Raw genomic sequence first — 19,642 nt, 5'->3', positions numbered from 1 at the left:
AATGGAATCGTACATTATACATAGTTCTTTGTGGCTGGCCCTTTTTACTTAGCATGTATTTATTTTCAAGGTTCATTCATGTTGTGGTATGTATCAGGACTTCATTCCTTTTTATTGCTGAATAACATTTCATTGTGTGGACATAAGACATTTTATTTATCCATTTGTCATTAATGGGCATTGGGGTTGTTTCTGCTTTTTGGCTATTCTAAATAATGCTTCTGTGAACATCTGCATGTAAGTTTTTGCACGGGCACATATTTTCATTTTTCTTGGATATATACCTAGGAGTCGAATTGCTAGGTTATATATACGGTAACTCAGTTTAACCATTTGTGGAACTGCCAAACTGTTTGCCAAAGTGGCTGCCCCATCTTACACTCCCACCAGAATATGTTTTTAAAGACAGCTAGAAATAGTTGTTATAGCATTAAGCAAATAGCAAATGTGGTGATATGCATATGTGCCGGATTAATTGGGTTTAGGAGAAAGCAGAGAATTTGCACCCTCTTCCCCTGTGGTCAGCTGGTGCCAAGCTGGACATCACAGATTTGCTCATGATGTTGACTGACCTGGCACAGAGATACCTGGGCATGTCCCTGTCCAGGGTCACATTTGCACCAGATTAAGAAATGGAGCCATGCTGCTTGCATTCCATTCAAATGCCCTTGACCACATGGCATTGTGTGATGAGTTGAGGATATTGGATATCTGGGTGTATATTTGTTAGGAGGAAAACATACCACTTGGGTAAATCCTAGGCATTCCTGTAGCTAATTTCACTCTTGTAAATCGTTCACCTAATACCTTTAGTCTGCTAGCTAAGAAATTGTTAAATCTGACTCCTCTGCTTGGGTTTACAGACTGGATTGGGTTCCTTGCTATCTTGTATCATTGTAAATGCTGCACACTCTAGGTTAGGGACAAACCCTAGCTAGATTCATGGAGAAAGTGCTGGAATCAGCTAACTAGGATCTTGCTCTTATGGTCACTGCTGTCTAAATTTTCTTGGATCAGGCTGTATTTATTAATGAACTTTTAAACTTGTTTTCTAGAAGTTGCTATTCTCTCAAACTGTTTTTACTATGACATCTGGGTTTGTCTTACAGGTAACAATTGCTTGTGATGCAGTTCTCAGCTCAAAATCTCCATATAGAAAGCAGGACCCAGACACATGGGAAAATGAATTGCCAGTATCCAAATATGCCAATAACCTTACCCAGTTGGACAATGGAGTCAGGATTCCTCCAAGGTGAGTGTCAAATAGCGAAATGGAACTTTACCCCTTAAAACTGGCTAAAGGAATATTTACATTTCTACCCCTTCTCTGAATTGGCAGTTATATATATTTTTACCAGATGCCTCTGATTAAAACTAAGCTCAAAAGCTCTTTCTAAAAGTATCTGCACCTTTGTAGAGGCTGAGCACGGCCAGCCCATATCCTTGAGCTCATCCCCACCCCTTTGGCTTTCAGTGGCAAGCACCCACAGTTCTTTGCTTGAGGGCTTTCTCTGCCTGCTGAGGCCAGGCAGGCCTGTGCATGGGACAGTGAGAAATGCCATGGAGTTAATGCTTCCTCCTGTCCTGGAACAGCCCTCAACCAGTGACTCTGGTGTGGGTGGATAAATACCCTGGACCCTGACCCCTCGAGGGGAGGTCCCCAACTGGACTGAGCCCCAGTTGCCCATGGTGGTTGGTCATCTGCTTGTTGACGTACCTGGACTGACTTCCTGCCCTTTCCAGTCTTCCTTCCCTCCAGTGCTTCCTGGGATCACCTCCTAAACAAGCCATTTACATTCAAACCTTAGTTTCAGAGTTTGCTTCTAGGGGAACCCAACTTTTACCAGTCTTTGGTTGTCACCTTTGTGGCTGGAATGTTCTTTGGGCTACATTAGCATCTCCTATTAGGTCTGTTGTGTGGACAGAGGCAGGTGCTCTAGTCTTATTGAACCTGCCTGTGCTGCCTTCCCATTCTGTGTGGTCATAGGGGAAGGCAGGCTACTTCTGGGCCTCAGTGTCTCCCTTTGATAATGGGGTTGGGGATATTGATTCTGAAGGGTGTTGAATAGAATTAGATGATCAAACTTCCATAGGGTACTTGGCATGTACCTGACATTTAACCTTCAGTGAAATTGACATTCTTTATACTTCATTCAGATCTGCTGCATAGTAGGATTTTGTTTAAACAGGTTTTACTAGGTGTGGTTAATGCTTTAGAACTTCACATGTTTACGCACATGGGATCCTTCATGTTTTAGACTTATTTGAGCTCCACTGTCCCTCATGTAGGAATTTGAAGGAAATGACCTCCCCTCCTGACCTCAGGTTCTGTGTTTTTCTAAGATTATTTATTTGCCAATTTTTTAAAAGATTATTTATTTGAGAGAGAGTGAGAGTGAGAGAGAGGCAGAGGGAGAAGCAGACTCCCCGTGGAGCAGGGAGCCCGATGCGGGGCTCGATCCCAGGACCCTGAGATCACGACCTGAGCCGAAGGCAGACGCCTAACCGACTGAGCCACCCAGGCATCCCACTGTGTCCGTTTTCTAAAGTAAAAGAGCCCTGGCGGAGGCAGGCAGGGTACTGATTGGTCCTGCTGCTCTGGGAGGGGCGACATTAACATTCTGAAGGGAGAAGAGGGGGAAGGAAGCACCGGTTTCCTTTGTTTCACTCACCATTTCCTGTGACCCCCAGCTTGAGACAGTCTGTCTTCTTGGATGCTAATTTTCTAGCTATGCTTCGTGTTCCAGTGATAGTAACTGCTCTCCACCGACTTTTCAGTGGTTGGAAGTGTGCCAGGTGTGACCTGCGGGAGAACCTCTGGTTGAATCTGACCGATGGCTCCGTGCTGTGTGGGAAGTGGTTCTTCGACAGCTCTGGAGGCAACGGCCACGCGCTGGAGCATTACAGAGACATGGGCTACCCTCTAGCCGTGAAACTGGGAACCATCTCTCCTGACGGGGCAGGTGAGTGTGCCCTCACTGACTTTCAGAACTTGCAGTGGCTCCTCTTAGTTGAACCGGTGCCTTCATTCCTAGGTTGGAAGGTGTAGGCTCTGGACACAGCTCAGGTTTGAATCCTGATTCTGCCTCTTACTGGCAAGTCTTCAAATCCTTCTCAGCTTCAGGTTCCTCATCTTAAGGATGATCGTGGTAGCTCTCTCATAGATCTGTTAATGTGTCTAAAGCATTTAGCCCAGTGCACACAGTAAAGGCCTTAATAAAAGTTAGTTGCTACTATTACCTGTTATTACCGTCTTTCTGTATATCTCTTGGCTAAGAGGACAGAAGGGTAGGAACCAGGACTTGTGAAGTGAACAGGGATAAATAAGTCCACCATTAGAACTGTAGAGGGAAGCCCTAGAATTCATTATGGGGGTGAGCATCATTTTAGAAACTAGTGGAAACATTAAGGGAAGGGATTTTAAAGGATGTTGTGTGTCAGAGTCCCTGACAGCAGCCGGCAGCAAAGGATTAGACTTGGTTCCTACTTGTATTGTCACCTTCAGAATTGGTTCTCTTTCTTTATGTTCTCACACTGTATGCTCTCAAATGTTAGTTTTTGGCCACGTTTGTACAGTTCATTCCATCTACCATTTTGTGATGGAAAAGGGAAATAATATCAGGATCAATAACAAAGAACTTAAATGCTGAGCAAGGGCCATAAAAATCCATCATCTAAGCATCATTGAAAACATTTACTCAGTAAGGATAGATCTGGACCAAGACCTAGGTCAGTCTTCTTCATCTTTCCAAGTTTTGGTCTTTATTTCTTCTTTATTTTAAGGTCAGATGATTTTTTAGGAGAAATACAAAGACATTTGTCTTATCTTCTGTTCTCTTTGAGGACTGAATTCGCCTGCTTCAGAGTTAATTGGCTAGGATGTTTTCTCCATAGCACACTTCTTGTCTACCATGTCTTTTCCATCAAACTGGTTTTGTTTTTCATTTGTTTTAGAATTGAGGGCTGACAGTTTGGTCATGTAAAGATTCTTTTGATTCACATTTTGGATAATCTTCGTGCTTCCAAAGTTAGTGGACTGATTTTTAACTCATTAGAGAGAAGTAGCTGCAAAAGTCCCATATCCTGGTGCCAGACATTCCCCCCAAGTGGATAAACCTCTACACAAGCCAGGGTGAATCCTACAAATTCCAGAATCTGAAGAGGAAATTAGGGACATGCAGTTGGATTGAGGGTTACAGCAAGTTGCTTACAGGTCTTCGCTATGTTGAATGACTGCTGTACAAGGCAACCATCATAAGGCTACAGAGGGAAGGGTTTGTAATATAGGAGGTCTAGTGGGTAAAATTGTAAGGGGAGGGAGAATCATTTGAATGTGTCTCCTTTTTTTTTTTTTTAAGATTTATTCATTTAGAGACAGTGTGCATGCAAGTGTGAACGTGTGGATCGGGGGGTGGGTTGCAGGCAGAGGGAGAAGGAGAGAGAATCCCAAGCAGACTCCGTGCTGAGTATGGAGCCTGGCACAGGGCTTGATCCCACTACCCTGAGATCACAACCTGAGCAGAAACCAAGAGTCAGATGCCTAACTGACTGTGCTATCCAGGCGCTCTGAATGTGCCTCCTTTCTATGTTGTTTTTTGTAGTGCTTTGATAAGACCAGTTATTAGAAGTCCAGTTCCCAGAACAACCTAAGACTACAATTGTTTGTATACGTGGCTTTGTTCTAAAATTTCAGTTGTTTGAAGGCAGAGCTATGTCTTACTCATCTTTGGGTTCCTCTTACACGTGGTAGGTGCAAATACTTTTCTTAAATAAACCGACTGGTATGTATTTAAATAATTAGATTCTATTTAAATGTATGCTAATAATAAAGGCAAGGGTTAATTCTGTTCTCTACATGTCTTTAATTTTCCAGAAGCCTTTTTTCTAGCATGAAACTTATTTTCAAACTATGATTTAGACTTTTTTCTTCTTTTCATCTAAAATTTTTTTCCTTTCAACTTGAGGAAGGAACATTTTATATTTGCCCCTTGATTATACAAGGAGCAGATATTCAGTGTAACATATTTAGAAAACAGAAAGATTTAGAGAAGTAAATAAAAATCACTAGTAATATCATTTGACAAATCACTTCTAACAATTTGGTTATCTCCTTTCAGTTTTGTTTTCTGTTTTAAGGTCCTGATCAGTTCTTACACAAGCCCCCCAGACTGCCCCGTTCTACATTTTTACGAAAAAGGATTCACACCGTATGAAGTTCTATTCCTTGTTTTCTTCTGTTTAACATTAAATAAATATATATATTTATATATATATGGGTGTATATACATATGTGTATATATATGTATATTCCGTGTCATTAAATACTCTTCAGTATCCCACAATAGTTCCATAAATCATTTCACTATACCCCTGTTAGTTGTTATAATTTTTTTGCTATTCTGATGAGCATCCTTGTATATATGGAAATCTTTGGATGTTTGTCTAATGATATATTTAGGACAAATTCTTATGAACAAAGGGTTGAACCTTTCACATTTTCAGTTGCCGAATTTCTCTTTTAAACAGTTACAGTAACTCACATTCCCATTAGCAGTGTATGAGAGTACCCCTTTCAGCAAATCTTTAACAACTTTGGATATTCGCCGTTTTTAAAAACCTTTGCTCATCTGGTATCTTGTTTTCATTTGCTTTACTAGGGAGGCTGAATATTTTTCATAGTATTTTTTGGCCATTTGTAATTCTATTTGTGAATTTCTTAGGTTGATTTTCTAGTAGGCATATGTGTAGGTGTTCCTTATTGGTTTAAAAAAAACTCTTCAGGGCGCCTGGGTGGCTCAGTTGGTTAAGCGACTGCCTTTGGCTCAGGTCATGATCCTGGAGTCCCGGGATTGAGTCCTGCCTCGGGCTCCCTGCTTGGCAGGGAGTCTGCTTCTCCCTCTGACCCTCCCCCTTCTCATGTGCTGTCTCTCAAATAAATAAATAAAATCTTAAAAAAAAAATAAAAAAATAAAAAAAACTTCAGCTGCTAAGAATATTAATTCATTATCTGCCATATTTAAGTGTTTTTTTGTTTTGTTTTGTTTTGTTTGTTTGTAGAGGAGGGAGAACTTCTCCTTATATAATTTAGATATTTGAATAAATATTCCTGTTTCTATCATAGAAGGCATAAAACAAACAGCAATGTAGATCCTATAGCCCATGATGAGAGTTCTTGAATTCATTCACCTGAGATAATGTTCACTTTTTGAAGAAAGATCAGGATTTGATTTCTGCTTGTCTTGTGCAGAGTTGGTTTTAACACAAATGATTATTTTCAGTCTAATTCTTATATTAGTTTATGGGATGCCTCAGTTTTACATTAGTTTCTTTTAAGTCTGTTTAATAGATTGCTAGCTGTAACTCGTTTATTTTAAAGACAAATAAGTTAATGTAAACATGCCTAAAGTTTCCCTTAATGTCTGATGATGAGCCTTGTGGACATTGAGGCCTGGGAGCGCAGGGTGCCCTCTGTCTAGGGGCGGGTAGCCACCTCCTGGTGAAGGTAACACTGCCAACGGTCCCATTTCCATATTTGCTAGGCTCACTGAGGCTAATTCAACTAGCAAGAGAGAAAGTGTTTATTTTTTAGTTTATGGTGAGAACCACAACTGCCTGTAAGTGGGATGTTTATGTTGGCTTGACCAGTACATTCCTTTCCTGTGGGGAGCTGACTTATATTTAGAGTATTGCTTAGTGAACATGGAATCCAAGCAGGTTGTGGACTCAACTATTTTATGGTAATGTGATCTGGTCATCCCGGTTTCCTTCTCCCCAATAAGGATATACCTGTTCGGTGAGAAACTCCTACTTACCTTGAGGTCGCAACTTAGAATCAGTTCTTCCAAGAAGCCTGGACCGCCTAGGCGAGGCCATTGTGGTGGCATGGGTAATGGCCCCATATCAAATTCCATTCTGGGTCTCCATGAGTACAGCGACAAACAAACCCAGAAACAAATCACCATACAAACAAACACATAAAAAGAGCTTTCCTTTGTGGGAGGAGACATTGATTTGGGAAAGCAAGGATGAGGTTCTGGGTGGGAAGGGAGTGAGGAGGGACAGAGACAGGAGAGGGTGTTTCGTTCTTCTATCATGAAACTAGGTTACCCAAAAGAAGCCTCGGTGCCTTGGTGGTTGCAGGAGAAGTTTCTGGAGATGCCCACAGCAGCTGTGAAATCGCCTGCCCCCACTGGACCCTGCACCAGCTCAGTAACATCTTAGGGTGCTCTTTCCTGAGTCCACTTCACATTTTTTTTCTATGACTACGTGTCATTTATAAATTCTTCATGCTTGCCAAATTCTAGGATCACAGTTCATTTTTAGATTTCTTGTATGTTACTCACTCAACTGTTTTTGTCATTGGAGTGAAAAAAATAACTGTCGTGTCTCACCAAATCATGTCACATCTTCGGAGCAGTTAATGACTGGAGGGAGGAAACATTAATTTCTCAATATAGCATGAGCCTAACAAATTAAAAATTATAGAGTGCTGTGTGATTTTCATTTATTTCAAAATCCTAGGCCAATGCCAACTGCTCAGCTCTGGCAACTTTGTTATTTTCTAATAAAGCTCAAGTCATTAGAGGCTTAGAGTCCTAAGTCTTCAAAACTATCTCACTAGTTAATAATAACCAAAGTTAAAGTGCCTAGGGAATGTCATTTTCACCCTCAGCCAGTATTTGAATGGTATTTTTCTTGTCATTTGCCATAGACTAAAAAATATTACTTATGTGTTTGTTTCAAGTTATTAAAGATTTTTGTTGGTGTTTTTAGCACTTAAACTTTTGGGGAAGTTTTTCTTGATTGGGCTGGGGATTTTGTCTTGTGTTTTTGCTTTTGAGAGCACTGAATTATTCTAAAGAAAGAATATAAATGAAGGCTGCCTATCTACAAGTTAAAATGGGCCCCTAGAGGAAGAGGGATAGGAGAGAAAGCTATACAACATCTACTCTATTAATAATGGAAAGACTGACTTCCTTTGGTGGCAGTGAGTCTCCACATATCTGGGTTTGGGTCAGAAGATCACCATAGTGTGTGTGTGTGTGTGTGTGTGTGTGTGTGTGTATTTTTTTCCTTCCGGTGATGTTCCAAAGAAGAGGAAAATCCTTGGACAATCTCTTTTACTGTCCTAAAGAATGCTACCCTTTTTATTCTTTTTAAAAATTTACTTATTTTATTTTATTTTTAAAAAATTTTTTAAAAGATTTTATTTATTTAGTTGGGAGAGAGAGAGTGAGAGAGAGAGAGCAGGAGCAGGGGGAGGGGCAGAGGGAGAGCGAGAAGCAGACTCCCCGCCCAGCAGGGAGCCCGATGCGGGGCTCAGTCCCAGGACCCTGAGATCATGACTTGAGCCAAAGGCAGAGGCTTAACTGATTGAGCCACTCTGGCGCCCTTATTTACTTATTTTAGAGAGAGAGACAGAGGACATGATTGGAAGGGCAGAGGAAGAGAGAATCTCAAGCAGACTCCACACCCAGCATGGGGCCCAACGTGGGGCCCAACCCCACCACCCAAGATCATGACCTGAGCCAAAACCAAGAGGAGGACGCTCAACTGACTGAGCCACCCATGAACCCCTACTATCTTGATATCTATTTTCCTTGTAATAGATTTTGTTTTTCCAATTTAAGAGTGAAGAAATTGTGGTTTTTGACTCTCCCTTCCTGTTCAGGGCCTAGGATGGTGCTTCACTAAGTCTCTGAGTCTCCTGAGAGATCTAAAGAGATAGTGCGGTGTAGAGGAAAAAGGACTGGGTGAGAGGTCAGGATACGTGGGTTCTGGGCTACCTGTGGGGTTTGAGGCAAATGATTTAACCTCATGAGCCTCTTTTCCTCATCTGCAAAATGGGCCTGAAGGTATCTGTCCCCTCTCCCACACTGCACTGCTGTGTGAGGACACACAAGGCAGTGGTTTCGATAGCTTTTTGGCGGATTTGCCAAGAAGGCCAAGATACCGATCTCGCAGGCCCTGGGAGCAGTGGGCTGGGCCTGGGGGTGGCTAGAGCCTCCTGAGTCACCTGGCTGGGCCATGAGCATCCTCATTTGCTGTGAGTGCTACGGGGTGCACTGCACATTCTTCACTAAGTCCCTCACCAGCTCAGTGGGGTGTGGACACTAATGTTGGAAAGAAGGGATGCAGGGCCAGGTCGGAGGTGGACGCTGGTGAGCTGGTAGGTCTGAGACTCTAGAGGATTCTACAGCAGAAGTTAGTTTTGTCTTGGACCTAACACCTTCCTCCAGCCATTCAGCTGCTCTCGAGGGCCCGTGTGTCCGCTCTGTTCCCTCATAGGTTCCCCTGCCGCGGCAGGTGTTGCCACTCTGTCCTCCCTCACCCTTCCCTCCTCCTGCACGGTTGTTATGCCAGTGCAGTTTTGGTTAGAAAATCAGTTGTTAGGCATTTACACTCATCTAATTTCAACTATTTTAACTTTTAGACACTGCTTTTTAAATTTTTTTTTTGTCTCAGAAAACCTTTTTAAAAATTAACCTTCTGAAATGTCAAAAATTGATATATGGGTATAATTACAAAATAGACCTATTAATTATGTTTGTTGTTGATCATCTGTCTTTTCTCCAGTTGAGTGTAACTCACAGGAGGTTGCTATTGGCTTTATTCACCATGTATCCCAAGCCTGGTGCATAGTGGGAGCTCAATAGATATATGTTGAATATTGAATGACTTGATTAAAGATCTCATTCCTTGTTTTCTCTTCACCCTGTAGATGTTTATTCTTTTCAAGAAGAGGAACCTGTTTTGGATCCTCATTTGGCCAAGCACTTAGCGCATTTTGGAATTGATATGCTTCATATGCATGGGGTAAGAAGGTCCACTTTGTCTGTATTCCTTCCCTGCGGAGAGGGAACCCTTTGGTTTCTTTAATATGTAATTGCTGTAACAGGAATTTTACTTTTATAGGTTTTAGGTTTTAATGTTTGCATTTACTCCTTGAATTTAATTAATTAACATTTTCTTTTGGTTACCAGCTTACATTTTTTTTAAGATTTTATTTATTTATTCATGACAGACAGAGAGAGAGAGAGAGAGAGAGAGAGAGAGAGAGAAGCAGAGGGAGAAGCAGGCTCCCAAGGAGCAGGGAGCCCAATGCGGGACTCGATCCCAGGACCCTGGGATCATGACCTGAGCCGAAGGCAGACGCTTAACCATCTGAGCCACCCAGGCGCCCACATTTTTTTTTTTAATGTTATAATAAAAATGGCACCTCGTCAAGTACCATTTGTTTTAGTTGGAGTTTACTCGTAAAATTTCTGTCTCCTTTGATGGAGAGTTGCATGAATCACTCCTTGTTCACTGAAGCGAGAAAGTACGGGAAGATAACCTTTAAAATTATCTGTGACCGACATCACTTTAATTAATTTCAGGAAGGGAAGCAGAGCTCAGGGGTGGAAAGAATAAGCCAACATATTGTTGTTGATGGGAAAAGCTTTGCTTCATTTAATATTGTGTTTTCAAGCTGATATCATGACTATGTAACGTCTGTGCCTGTGAGGAGCTGCTTCAGTGTGTGCGCTCCGCTCCACACTCCACACTCCCTCCCAGCCTGTCTCCCTCTCCTCGGGCTCTCCTCCTCTCCATCTCCTTGTCCTCACTCATGTCACCCTTCAAGGCACTTCCAAGGCCCATGATTTTCCTTCACTTTCCTCTCCAGTGGCCTTGCCTTTCTGTTTGCTGGGTTGCACTGGAAAATACAGTTTTTACTGTATTTTGCAATAATTACTCTACTAACTTCTCTCTTTCCGTTCCTATTTGTCTTTCTTCCTCCTATCTCCTTTCCCCTTGGTTTCTCTCTTTCATATTTAAGTCTTTTAAGTGTGTATATTTACTGTGGAAAGACATACATAACATAAAATTTACCATTTTACTATTTTTAAGTGTGCAGTTCTGTGGCATTAAATATATTGACATTTTTGTGCAGCATCGCCACGTCAGTCCCTTTAATTAGGTGATTTTTCTGCTTATCTTGGGGAACAAAGGGGCAGAAACATTCATTGCTGTTAGAAATAATTCTTGGGACATGGGCTTTGGGTGATAATTACAACTAAAGTTGGTTTCCTTCAATGACTTTGCCCCAGACAGAGAATGGGCTTCGGGACAATGACATCAAGCCGCGGGTCAGTGAGTGGGAAGTGATCCAGGAGACGGGGACGAAGCTGAAGCCCATGTATGGCCCCGGGTACACGGGTCTCAAGAATCTGGGTAACAGCTGCTACCTGAGTTCCGTCATGCAGGCCATCTTCAGCATCCCAGAGTTCCAGAGAGCGTAAGTGTCCCCCCGCAGAGCTGGGCGCACAGCGTTGCCCTTTGTCCGCCCCCGGATGTGCAGGGGAAGCTCGTCTTCATCACCTGCAGGACATGCCACCGCATCCGTGTGGTGTGACTTCTTGCACTGAAGCTGGGTGAGAACACTTGTCAAGTGTTATGGGAATCAGGTGAGATCAGGAGAGCTTTGTAACTGAGAAACTTACCGGGGCTTGTCGTATTAATAATGGCTTCCGTTTTTAGACCTTCAATCCCCCTCTATGCCAAGAAAATATTAATCATCCATCTTCACAGCACGCCTGACACATTCCTTCTATAGATATGCTAGGAGAGATTCAGTGATTGGTTTGGTCAGTGTTGCCCTCCTGGTGAGTGGAGTTTCTTAGAGGATTTAAGCTTTGCGTTATTCACAACTCAAAATGTGGTTCGCGGACTGGTGCTGGTCCTTGGACTGCTGGGTATGGATGTGTGATAACTATGGAAACGGAGAGGGAGCATGTGGAAATTTTTGTAGCAAGTCGACATTGTCATGCTTTATAAGTGGCATTTCATTTTTCGAATTACTTTTATTATATATCTTAAAGGAGACATCTGTATGAGTTGAAATAAACAGAAAAGCTGGCCCTTCGCCACAGATAATCGGGAGGCACTGATGGAGGATGTTTCCTAAGTGTGTGTGTACGAGGCTGCCTCCTTCCTCCCACACGGAGGGCAGAGCGGCTATGTCTTGTGGCCCTTCTCTTCTCTGGGCTGGGCTGCGCGGGGCTGCTGCACAGACCGGGACCGAGGCTGGTGCACTCGTGGGCAGCCACTGCCTGAAGTTCAGAAAATTATCTCTAGTGTATTCCAGAGCGGGTTGGTTTCCACCATGGTTCAAGTTTGGAAGAGGACACACACTGACCCACCGATGGAGGGGCAGACAGCCTGCTGGGAATAGCCCAGGGCAATGTTTTAGCCCTGTGGAGTTGAAATGCTAATGGCTTTCATGGTAGCTAATCAAAAGTATATCAGACACCCTCTTCTTTTCTCTCTTGGTATTTGAAGACTTACTTTTCTTGCTGTTTTCTGGCTTTGGAAATTTATGGCCAGTTTGCGTGTCTAGTTTTCATTTTCTCATCCAGCCAATGAAGAGTGGGTTCTGCTCTGCTCAGCAGGGTGCTGGGTGGGGAGGGGGTTCAGTGGTGAACAAAAGGACGTGGTGCCTGGCTCCACTTGGGGGAACAGACGGTGAACAAATGATCATAAGAACAACTGCATGGTTATAAACATGGTAAGTTCCGTGAAGGAAAAGGGGAAGAGATGGTCAGGGAGGGTCTCTTTGGAGAGAGGGCACACAAAGGGACACACACCTTGACTGATACGCGGGAAAACTGGGGATAGAGGGTTTTGGACAGAGAAAGAGCAAGTTTGAAGCTCTGAGATGGGAGCACTTTTTCAAAGGTATGCCTCACACATCATATTTTTTTTTTTAAAGATTTTATTTATTTGGGAGGGGAGGGAACACAAGCGGGGGGAGCAGCAGAGGGAGAGGGAGAAGCAGACTCCCCAGGAACAGGGAGCCCGACGTGGGGCTCGATCCCAGGACCCTGGGCTCATGACCTGAGCCGAAGGCAGACGTTTAACCGACTGAGCCACTTAGATGCCCGACGCCTGACACACTGTATTATTTTTATAAATTTTTGCCCATGTCTCATACTTGTATTCTTATTTGATTGGGGAACAGTGTAACTTCATCTTACGTTTCTCATGGTCCTTGATTTAAATAAAAAATATATTGAAGGAAAGGCCTTGCGGTAGATGTTGTGTAATTATTATTTCTTTTAAACTAGAATGGAGGGAACTTGTGTTCTTTGGTTACAAAACCCAACAACTGTTTCGGTGCCTTACAGCCTATAGGTTTTGAAAATGCTCTCTATCCTCCAAAGTTTGATGAACAGTCATATTTCTGAATTTTTTTCTCTAGTGAAAAAAGGTACCTCACGTCTGTGTTTTGGATTTAAGATTCACATATCTCCCTTCAGTGTTGTTTCAAGAGTCTCAGAATTGTATATTACTGAATATTTAATATTCTATTTTCTAAACATTTACTGTGTATATTAGAACATGAGCAACCTACTCATAATACTTGTCCTCAGTCTGTTCATTCTTTTACCAAACATCACTTGATTGACATACTTGCTCTTCAAACTCCTTTCTCCCCATCAGGACTAACTCTCAGTGGAGTTGGGTCCAGGAGCAGTGTCTCCATTTTATAAGTAGAAAGAGTGACTCATGGAGAGATTAAATGGCTTACGCACAACCAGAGTGTAATTCGGAAATGTCAGCCTGACTCTGTGATACCCTGCCTGCCACTAGAACCCGGTTTACATTTCAGAATAATTCTGATGCTGATCAAATCGAAATAAATGGCGTATAAATTGATTGAGAGCTAAGATGGATTGTCAGATAGCAAAACTACTTTTTTGAGAACCACTAGACTGCAAACTGAAGTCACGATACATATTTTAAAAAGTATCTAGCATTACTTCTGTGTTTTAATTCAACTTTGTTGTAATGAAGAATAGTCCTTGTCATTTAGAAAAGTAATAGAAATTACTAGCAAAATGGACTTTTCTGACATCAAAGATTTACCGCCTTTAATTTTTCATTTTTCTCCACCAATCTTGCCTGAAAGCATAAGCCTCACTAATGCTTATCTTCCCAGTGAGGTTTTCTTATCTGGTCAGCTTTTGAAATACGATAAAGACTGGCTTGTAAGAGATCTAATGAGTTCATCATGTTGTATATTAACAATTCCTCTGTGCAGTCTCTGGCTGTGGATAGTTTGGTTACAAAGTTTGGTTGATCTCTTATTTGGTCCACTGAAAATTTCTAGATGACATATCCAAAAGCCATTTGAAAGGGCCTGTCCCAGAGAAGTGGGCTCTGTTAATTTTGACAAAAGTACATAATCTGGGGTACAAATTCTGAGTTTGTAGATAGCAGGTGCCTGCAAGTGTCCGGTAGTAGAGGTGATTGCTAACTACTAGTGTGTCGTGGTTCTCTGCTAGGGCTTTGTCGCAGTAATGCCTTTTCTGTTGGTTTATAGGTAGTCAGTTATGGAAGTTGGTTATATGATTACATTATATGAATGTATTCATTCAACAGATGTTTTTTTAGTGCCTTTTACACGTCAGATGCTATTCTAGTGCTGGAAATGCAGTAATTTAGAAAATGTATCTGCCTTCATGGAGATTATACTCCAGTATATAATCTCTAGAGAGAGAATCAACAAGGAGATAAATTATAAAATTGCAAATACTGATGCATGCCAAGAAGAAAGTCAACCAGGATCAGGTGATGGGGAATTAGGAGAGGTGGGGAGGTGCTTTTTAAACAGATCTGAGATGGAGCAAAGGTCTGTGAAGAGAACATTCCGGGAAAGAGATAGCAGATGGCATGACCTTGAAGCAGGTGTGAGCTTGGCATGTCCTGGCAAAGAAGGACACGTGGCTGGGGTGCTGTGGACTAGGGAGAGGGATGGGAATGAGGTCAGAGAAATGGGCAGAGCAGGGTGCATGAAGTGCCGGGGAAAGGGATCTGCTTCTGGATTCTTCTCTCTAGAGCTTTCACGCTCAGAGAGTCAAAGCCTGAAGACGGAAAGATGAACAGCACAAAGCAGAGGGTATGAAATAGGAAATGAACTTACGAAGTGAAAGGAATGATTGTACATTGAGGTTAGAGATGGGTGGTGGAAGTTGGCACTGCTCTGTCAAGGTAAACTGGTCAGAAGGAGGGGCTGGGGCCTGCTCAAGGGAGCACGGACAGGGCAGAGTGGTTCAGAGCAGGGGTTTGGAGCCAGGCTGCCTGGTTGCACTCTGGGCTTCATCACTCCTTCCTTGGGTAACTTTGGAAGCATGCTGATTTCTCATCTCTCCAATGGGTAACCATAACCATCCCTTCCTCATATGGTTGTAATGAAGACCCAACCAGATTATACAGAGAGCCCTCAAGAAGTGGTAGTCGTCACTGCTATTATCATCAGTATTCATTTTGATATGATTGGCATAATTCCTAGTCTTACCATTCATTTTATTTTTATTTTTATTTTTTATTTGATGGGGAGAGAGGGAGTGAACACAAGCAGGGGGAGTCGCAGGCAGAGGGAGAGGGAGAAGCAGGCTCCCTGCTGGGCAGAGAGCCCATTGTGGGGCTCGATCCCAGGACCCTGGGATCGTGCCCTGAACTGAAGGCAAATGCTTAACCAACTGAGTCACCCAGGGGCCCCTTACCATTCATTTTTGAGATGGTAATTGAGATGGCATAAACTGGTGGTTCTTGATTCTGGCTACATGTTATAATCACTTGGGGGACCTTGAAAAGATTGCAGATCCCAGGCCTCAGTCTCAGGCAATGACATCAGAACATCTGGGGGTAGCTTTGGCTTTGGTGTTTTTCAGAGAAACTCTATAAGTGATTCTAACCTGCACCCAGGGTGGAGACCCACTGATAGAAGCACAAACATTTTAGGGAGGCCCATGAATATGGCTGCAGAGGTAGGGTCTCAGGAAAAGTTTTCTTTAGGTGGATGATTTAACTTTGATAGAAAGGCAAGAAGGTCTTCGCTAGGATGGCAGCTTTCTTTGTTTCTGTTCTTCCAGTCCCTATGTTTTGACTCTCCCTTCTCATTTTCTAGGTATGTAGGGAATCTCCCAAGAATATTTGACTACTCTCCTTTAGATCCAACACAGGACTTCAACACACAGATGTAAGTGCTGATTGAAAAGTATCCAAAAGTTTTTTAGAAAAGTATCCAGTAAGTGTTCATAATGGTTATTGCTGGGTTGCAGAATTAAAAGCAATTATCTCTTTCTTAAAATTTTCTGTATTAAAAGTGTTCTAAAATGAGCACATGTTACTTTTGTTAAGAAGAAAGATATTAATAGTTATTTATAAAGTACTGAGGATGGTCTGAAATGGCATCAGTTATCAAGAAAAATCAAATAAATAAGTTATTTTTGAGTAATCAAGATAAAATGTTCCACCTGAAAGCATTCGTAGGTAATGTTAATGTCTCTATGGGGAAAAAACAATGACCTTTTTGTTTTTCTTTCTCCCTCCTGTCCAGGACTAAGTTAGGACATGGCCTTCTCTCGGGCCAGTATTCAAAACCTCCAGTGAAATCTGAACTCATTGAACAGGTGATGAAGGAGGAACACAAGGTATGTGTCCCAGTATTTGCCATGTTGATAGGTAGGTAGGAGGATCTTTAGCAGCTACAATGTGGATTTCCTATGATTTGGCACATGGTAGCTCTAAATTTATCGAGCTGTCAGAATAGCTATTTCATTTTGGAGTCTAGGGTGTCTGTGTGCTCTTAAAAATTGTGCTAAGTAATAGCTAGGGTTGGTGTTTCTAGTGACAGTTGCTTTATGGATTATATGTGAGTGTCATCATTAATGGTTTTCAGAACAATATTCTTCATAAAATAGAGCTGAGATGGAAAGAATAAGCCTTACACAAATATAAACATTTTCTCCTTGGTAACATAATCTTGGCCCTTATAATATCTTTCTTCTCCTAAGTCTCAACTTTGTTTGCTAGGATTTTTCAAGAAGCTGGTTGTTAAAAAACAACATACACATTCCTATTCTACCCTCTTCTCCACCCCATTCCAACCTCCAGAGCTGAGGATTCTGAGTTTCTGGAGAGGTCTGGGCAATCCTCATTTTTGGTAAGCTGCTAGAGGGTTTGTCAAAACACTCAGGTATGAGAAACTCAGTTGGCCATTCAGTCACTGTTTACTGATAGAATAACTGAAAGATGCACTCCATATCCTGATAGCCAGACTTGCATTTCCATGTGCCTGCAGAGTGGGCTACTGACCCCTCCCTGGGTGGCTCTGTTGCACAACTCCAGAGGGCACTGCTCACAACCTGGTCTTTTTTGAGTGGTGCCCTTGAAATTCTGCAGTGCCCAGCTTACACAGCTGCATTTGGCAGCCTGGCTCGTAATGTTGCCTATGGCCTGAATGGAGTGCGTGCCCCTTTCCCCCACCACCTGCTCTGACCACAGAGTGCTCTGACTTGACTTAGTGGACAGAGCTCAAGTGTTGGCCTCTGTGCTCCCACCTCAAGTCAGCCATCCTTAACTAGATCGACAGCAGGAATGGAAAGTGAGTAAACTCTTGTTCATAATGAAGCCAGCTAGTTGGGGAAATGAAGCAACTGAGAGAAGGGAGAGTATGAAGGGAGCATTTAGAGGTGGTGTTTGGAGGTGAGGAGTAGGAAGGGGCTGAAGAGGGTAGAGAGGGAAGTAGACACTCCAAATGGCCAGGCTGGGAGATCAGAGTGGTGTGGGGGCCGGAAGATGCATTGCCATCCAGCGTGGCAAGGTACCGAGTTCCTTATCCATCCAAGACTGGAAGGCCCTCATCTGGGACGCAGTTGAAGGGATGGTTTGGGTGTGGGTGGGGTATGGGGGCATCCAGGCTTCTTCTACCTCTGAGCTCCTGTGAAGCTTTGAAGAGGTGTTGGTGAAAACAGCTTGGACCAGCATTTTCTTTTCATCACATTTAGCTTGGGTTTTTATCCATGCTATGCCACTTCTTAGGCCACTTTTGGGTCAGAGCCCACCTTCCTTGGTGGAGGAGAAGGAGACTGGATTGGGTCTCAGGGACTCTGGGATTCCCTTCCAGTCTCTGTAAGGAGCTGTGAGACTGTGGGCAAGTCACGTAAACTTCCAATCCCAGCAGTCAAATGGCAGAATTTGTCCAGGTAGTGGTTGTGAATGTTGCAAGTGTGAAGGTTCTCTCTCCCATGTAAATAAAATCTGGGTATATTACGTGCCTGTGGTTGTGTTTTTGGAATCTCCTCATTTGAGAAAATATGGAATGAAAAGTCATCAATTTTGGTGATGTTTGTCAGTAAAGTTTGGTTTTGTTAATATTAAAATGTCCTTTTACATTAGAATAAAAATAGTTCTTTTTTTTAAGATTTTATTTACTTATTTGACAGAGTGAGAGTGAGTATGAGCGGGGGAGGGGGCAGGCAGAGGGAGAAGCCAACTCCCCGCTGAGCAGGGGCCCGACGTGGGGCTCGATCCCAGGACCCTGGGATCACAACCTGAGCCGAAGGCAGCCTCCCAACCAACTGAGCCACCCAGGTGCCCCAAAAATCATTCTTATATGAACAAGGCACATTATTTATTCATTCTATGAACAATGACTACTTGGGGCCCTTGCCCCCTCCTCACCATTGGGCTTAGTGACTATTGTGCAGTAGCTTTGTGATCTCTAGGGGCCTGAAGCCTACATGTGGAAACTCTTGCTTTGTGTGGCCCAACATGGGTAATCTGGCAGCATTTGGTCCATATTTGGCCTGTTAGGTGTGTTTTGCTTGGCCCATACATAAATATCTAAATTTCCAGCCTCTCTCTCCCTCTTTTTTTTTCTTAGAGAGAGAGTGAGTGCAGGTCGGGGGAGAGGGACAGGGGGAGAGGGAGAGAGAGAATCTTAAGCAGGTTCCATGCCCAGCATGGAGCCCGATGCGGCGCTCGATCTCATGGCCCTGAGATCATGACCTGAGCCGAAACCAAGAGTTGGATGCTTAACTGACTGAGCTGACAAGGCACCCCAGAACTTCCAGGTTCTCTTAAACAGTCAGACCCTGTGGCAGTTCCAGGCCCATGATAGCAGATGGCTGGAGCTGAGTAGCGGCCCTCCCTTCAAATAGGACACACAGTCCCCGGCTGGCTCCAGTCCCTTTGTGATTCATGACTTGGCAGGTACGCTATTGTATTTGGGTGTGTGACCTTTGATTTAGATGATCTGTAAAATCCTTTCCTGCTCTCTGATGCCATGATCTAGTGGTCTTTGAGAAAGAATCCTGAATGTGACCAGTAGTACGGGTGTGCATCTTGGGAGTGGTGGGGAAGACCTTTCTAGGTGGGTGGGGTATGAGTGAGTCTTTGGCTCAGGCATCAATAGGGTCCCTTTAACGTTCAAAATGAGCTTGAAATGACCATATGATTTTCTTTGTGGCTCTGGAGGAGTCAGTTTTAATCTGTTACGTGAACAGACAAGTAATTCATAGTAAAATCTCCATTCCCCTTGACAGTGGAGGGAATTACTTTCTGAGGCGTCAGGATTTTCACTGGCAATTGGTTTCAGAGAAATCAATTTGTGAGACTCTTTCTTCTCTCAGGGGTCAGGAGCCCTTTGGTCAGGTGGCCTTGTCCTGGGCCTGTGGCATTTGTGATTGGTAATGTGCCCGAAATGCTCTAAGAGAAGAAAGAAGGTGTGCTAAACCAGAGAAGGGGATGGATCACAAGAGGAATGTGCGGTGGAAGGGAGAGAGAGCAAGAGAGAAGAGTCAGAGCCATGTGG

The 19,642-nt window shown here is 43.1% G+C and overlaps 1 protein-coding gene across 2 annotated transcripts in view; it reads left to right on the top strand.

Moving 5' to 3' along the window:
* Nucleotides 1-19,642, top strand: part of USP13 (ubiquitin specific peptidase 13) — a 109,208-nt gene that overhangs the window by 44,642 nt on the left and 44,924 nt on the right. For both annotated transcript variants that reach the window (XM_028101149.2, XM_088025318.1), the window contains exons 5-10: nucleotides 1,110-1,252; nucleotides 2,779-2,963; nucleotides 9,722-9,816; nucleotides 11,091-11,278; nucleotides 15,953-16,024; nucleotides 16,385-16,478. In XM_028101149.2, the coding sequence (XP_027956950.1) occupies nucleotides 1,110-1,252; nucleotides 2,779-2,963; nucleotides 9,722-9,816; nucleotides 11,091-11,278; nucleotides 15,953-16,024; nucleotides 16,385-16,478 (777 nt within the window). The remainder of the gene's footprint in view (nucleotides 1-1,109; nucleotides 1,253-2,778; nucleotides 2,964-9,721; nucleotides 9,817-11,090; nucleotides 11,279-15,952; nucleotides 16,025-16,384; nucleotides 16,479-19,642) is intronic.

This window comes from Eumetopias jubatus, unplaced genomic scaffold (assembly GCF_037043125.1).
Source record: "Eumetopias jubatus isolate StellerSeaLion01/CBP00866 unplaced genomic scaffold, mEumJub1_p1.0 scaffold_1, whole genome shotgun sequence".
In the NCBI taxonomy this organism is placed as follows: domain Eukaryota; kingdom Metazoa; phylum Chordata; class Mammalia; order Carnivora; family Otariidae; genus Eumetopias; species Eumetopias jubatus.
Note: the sequence above shows the minus strand (reverse complement) of the source record. Positions and strands in the feature narration are given on the sequence as shown.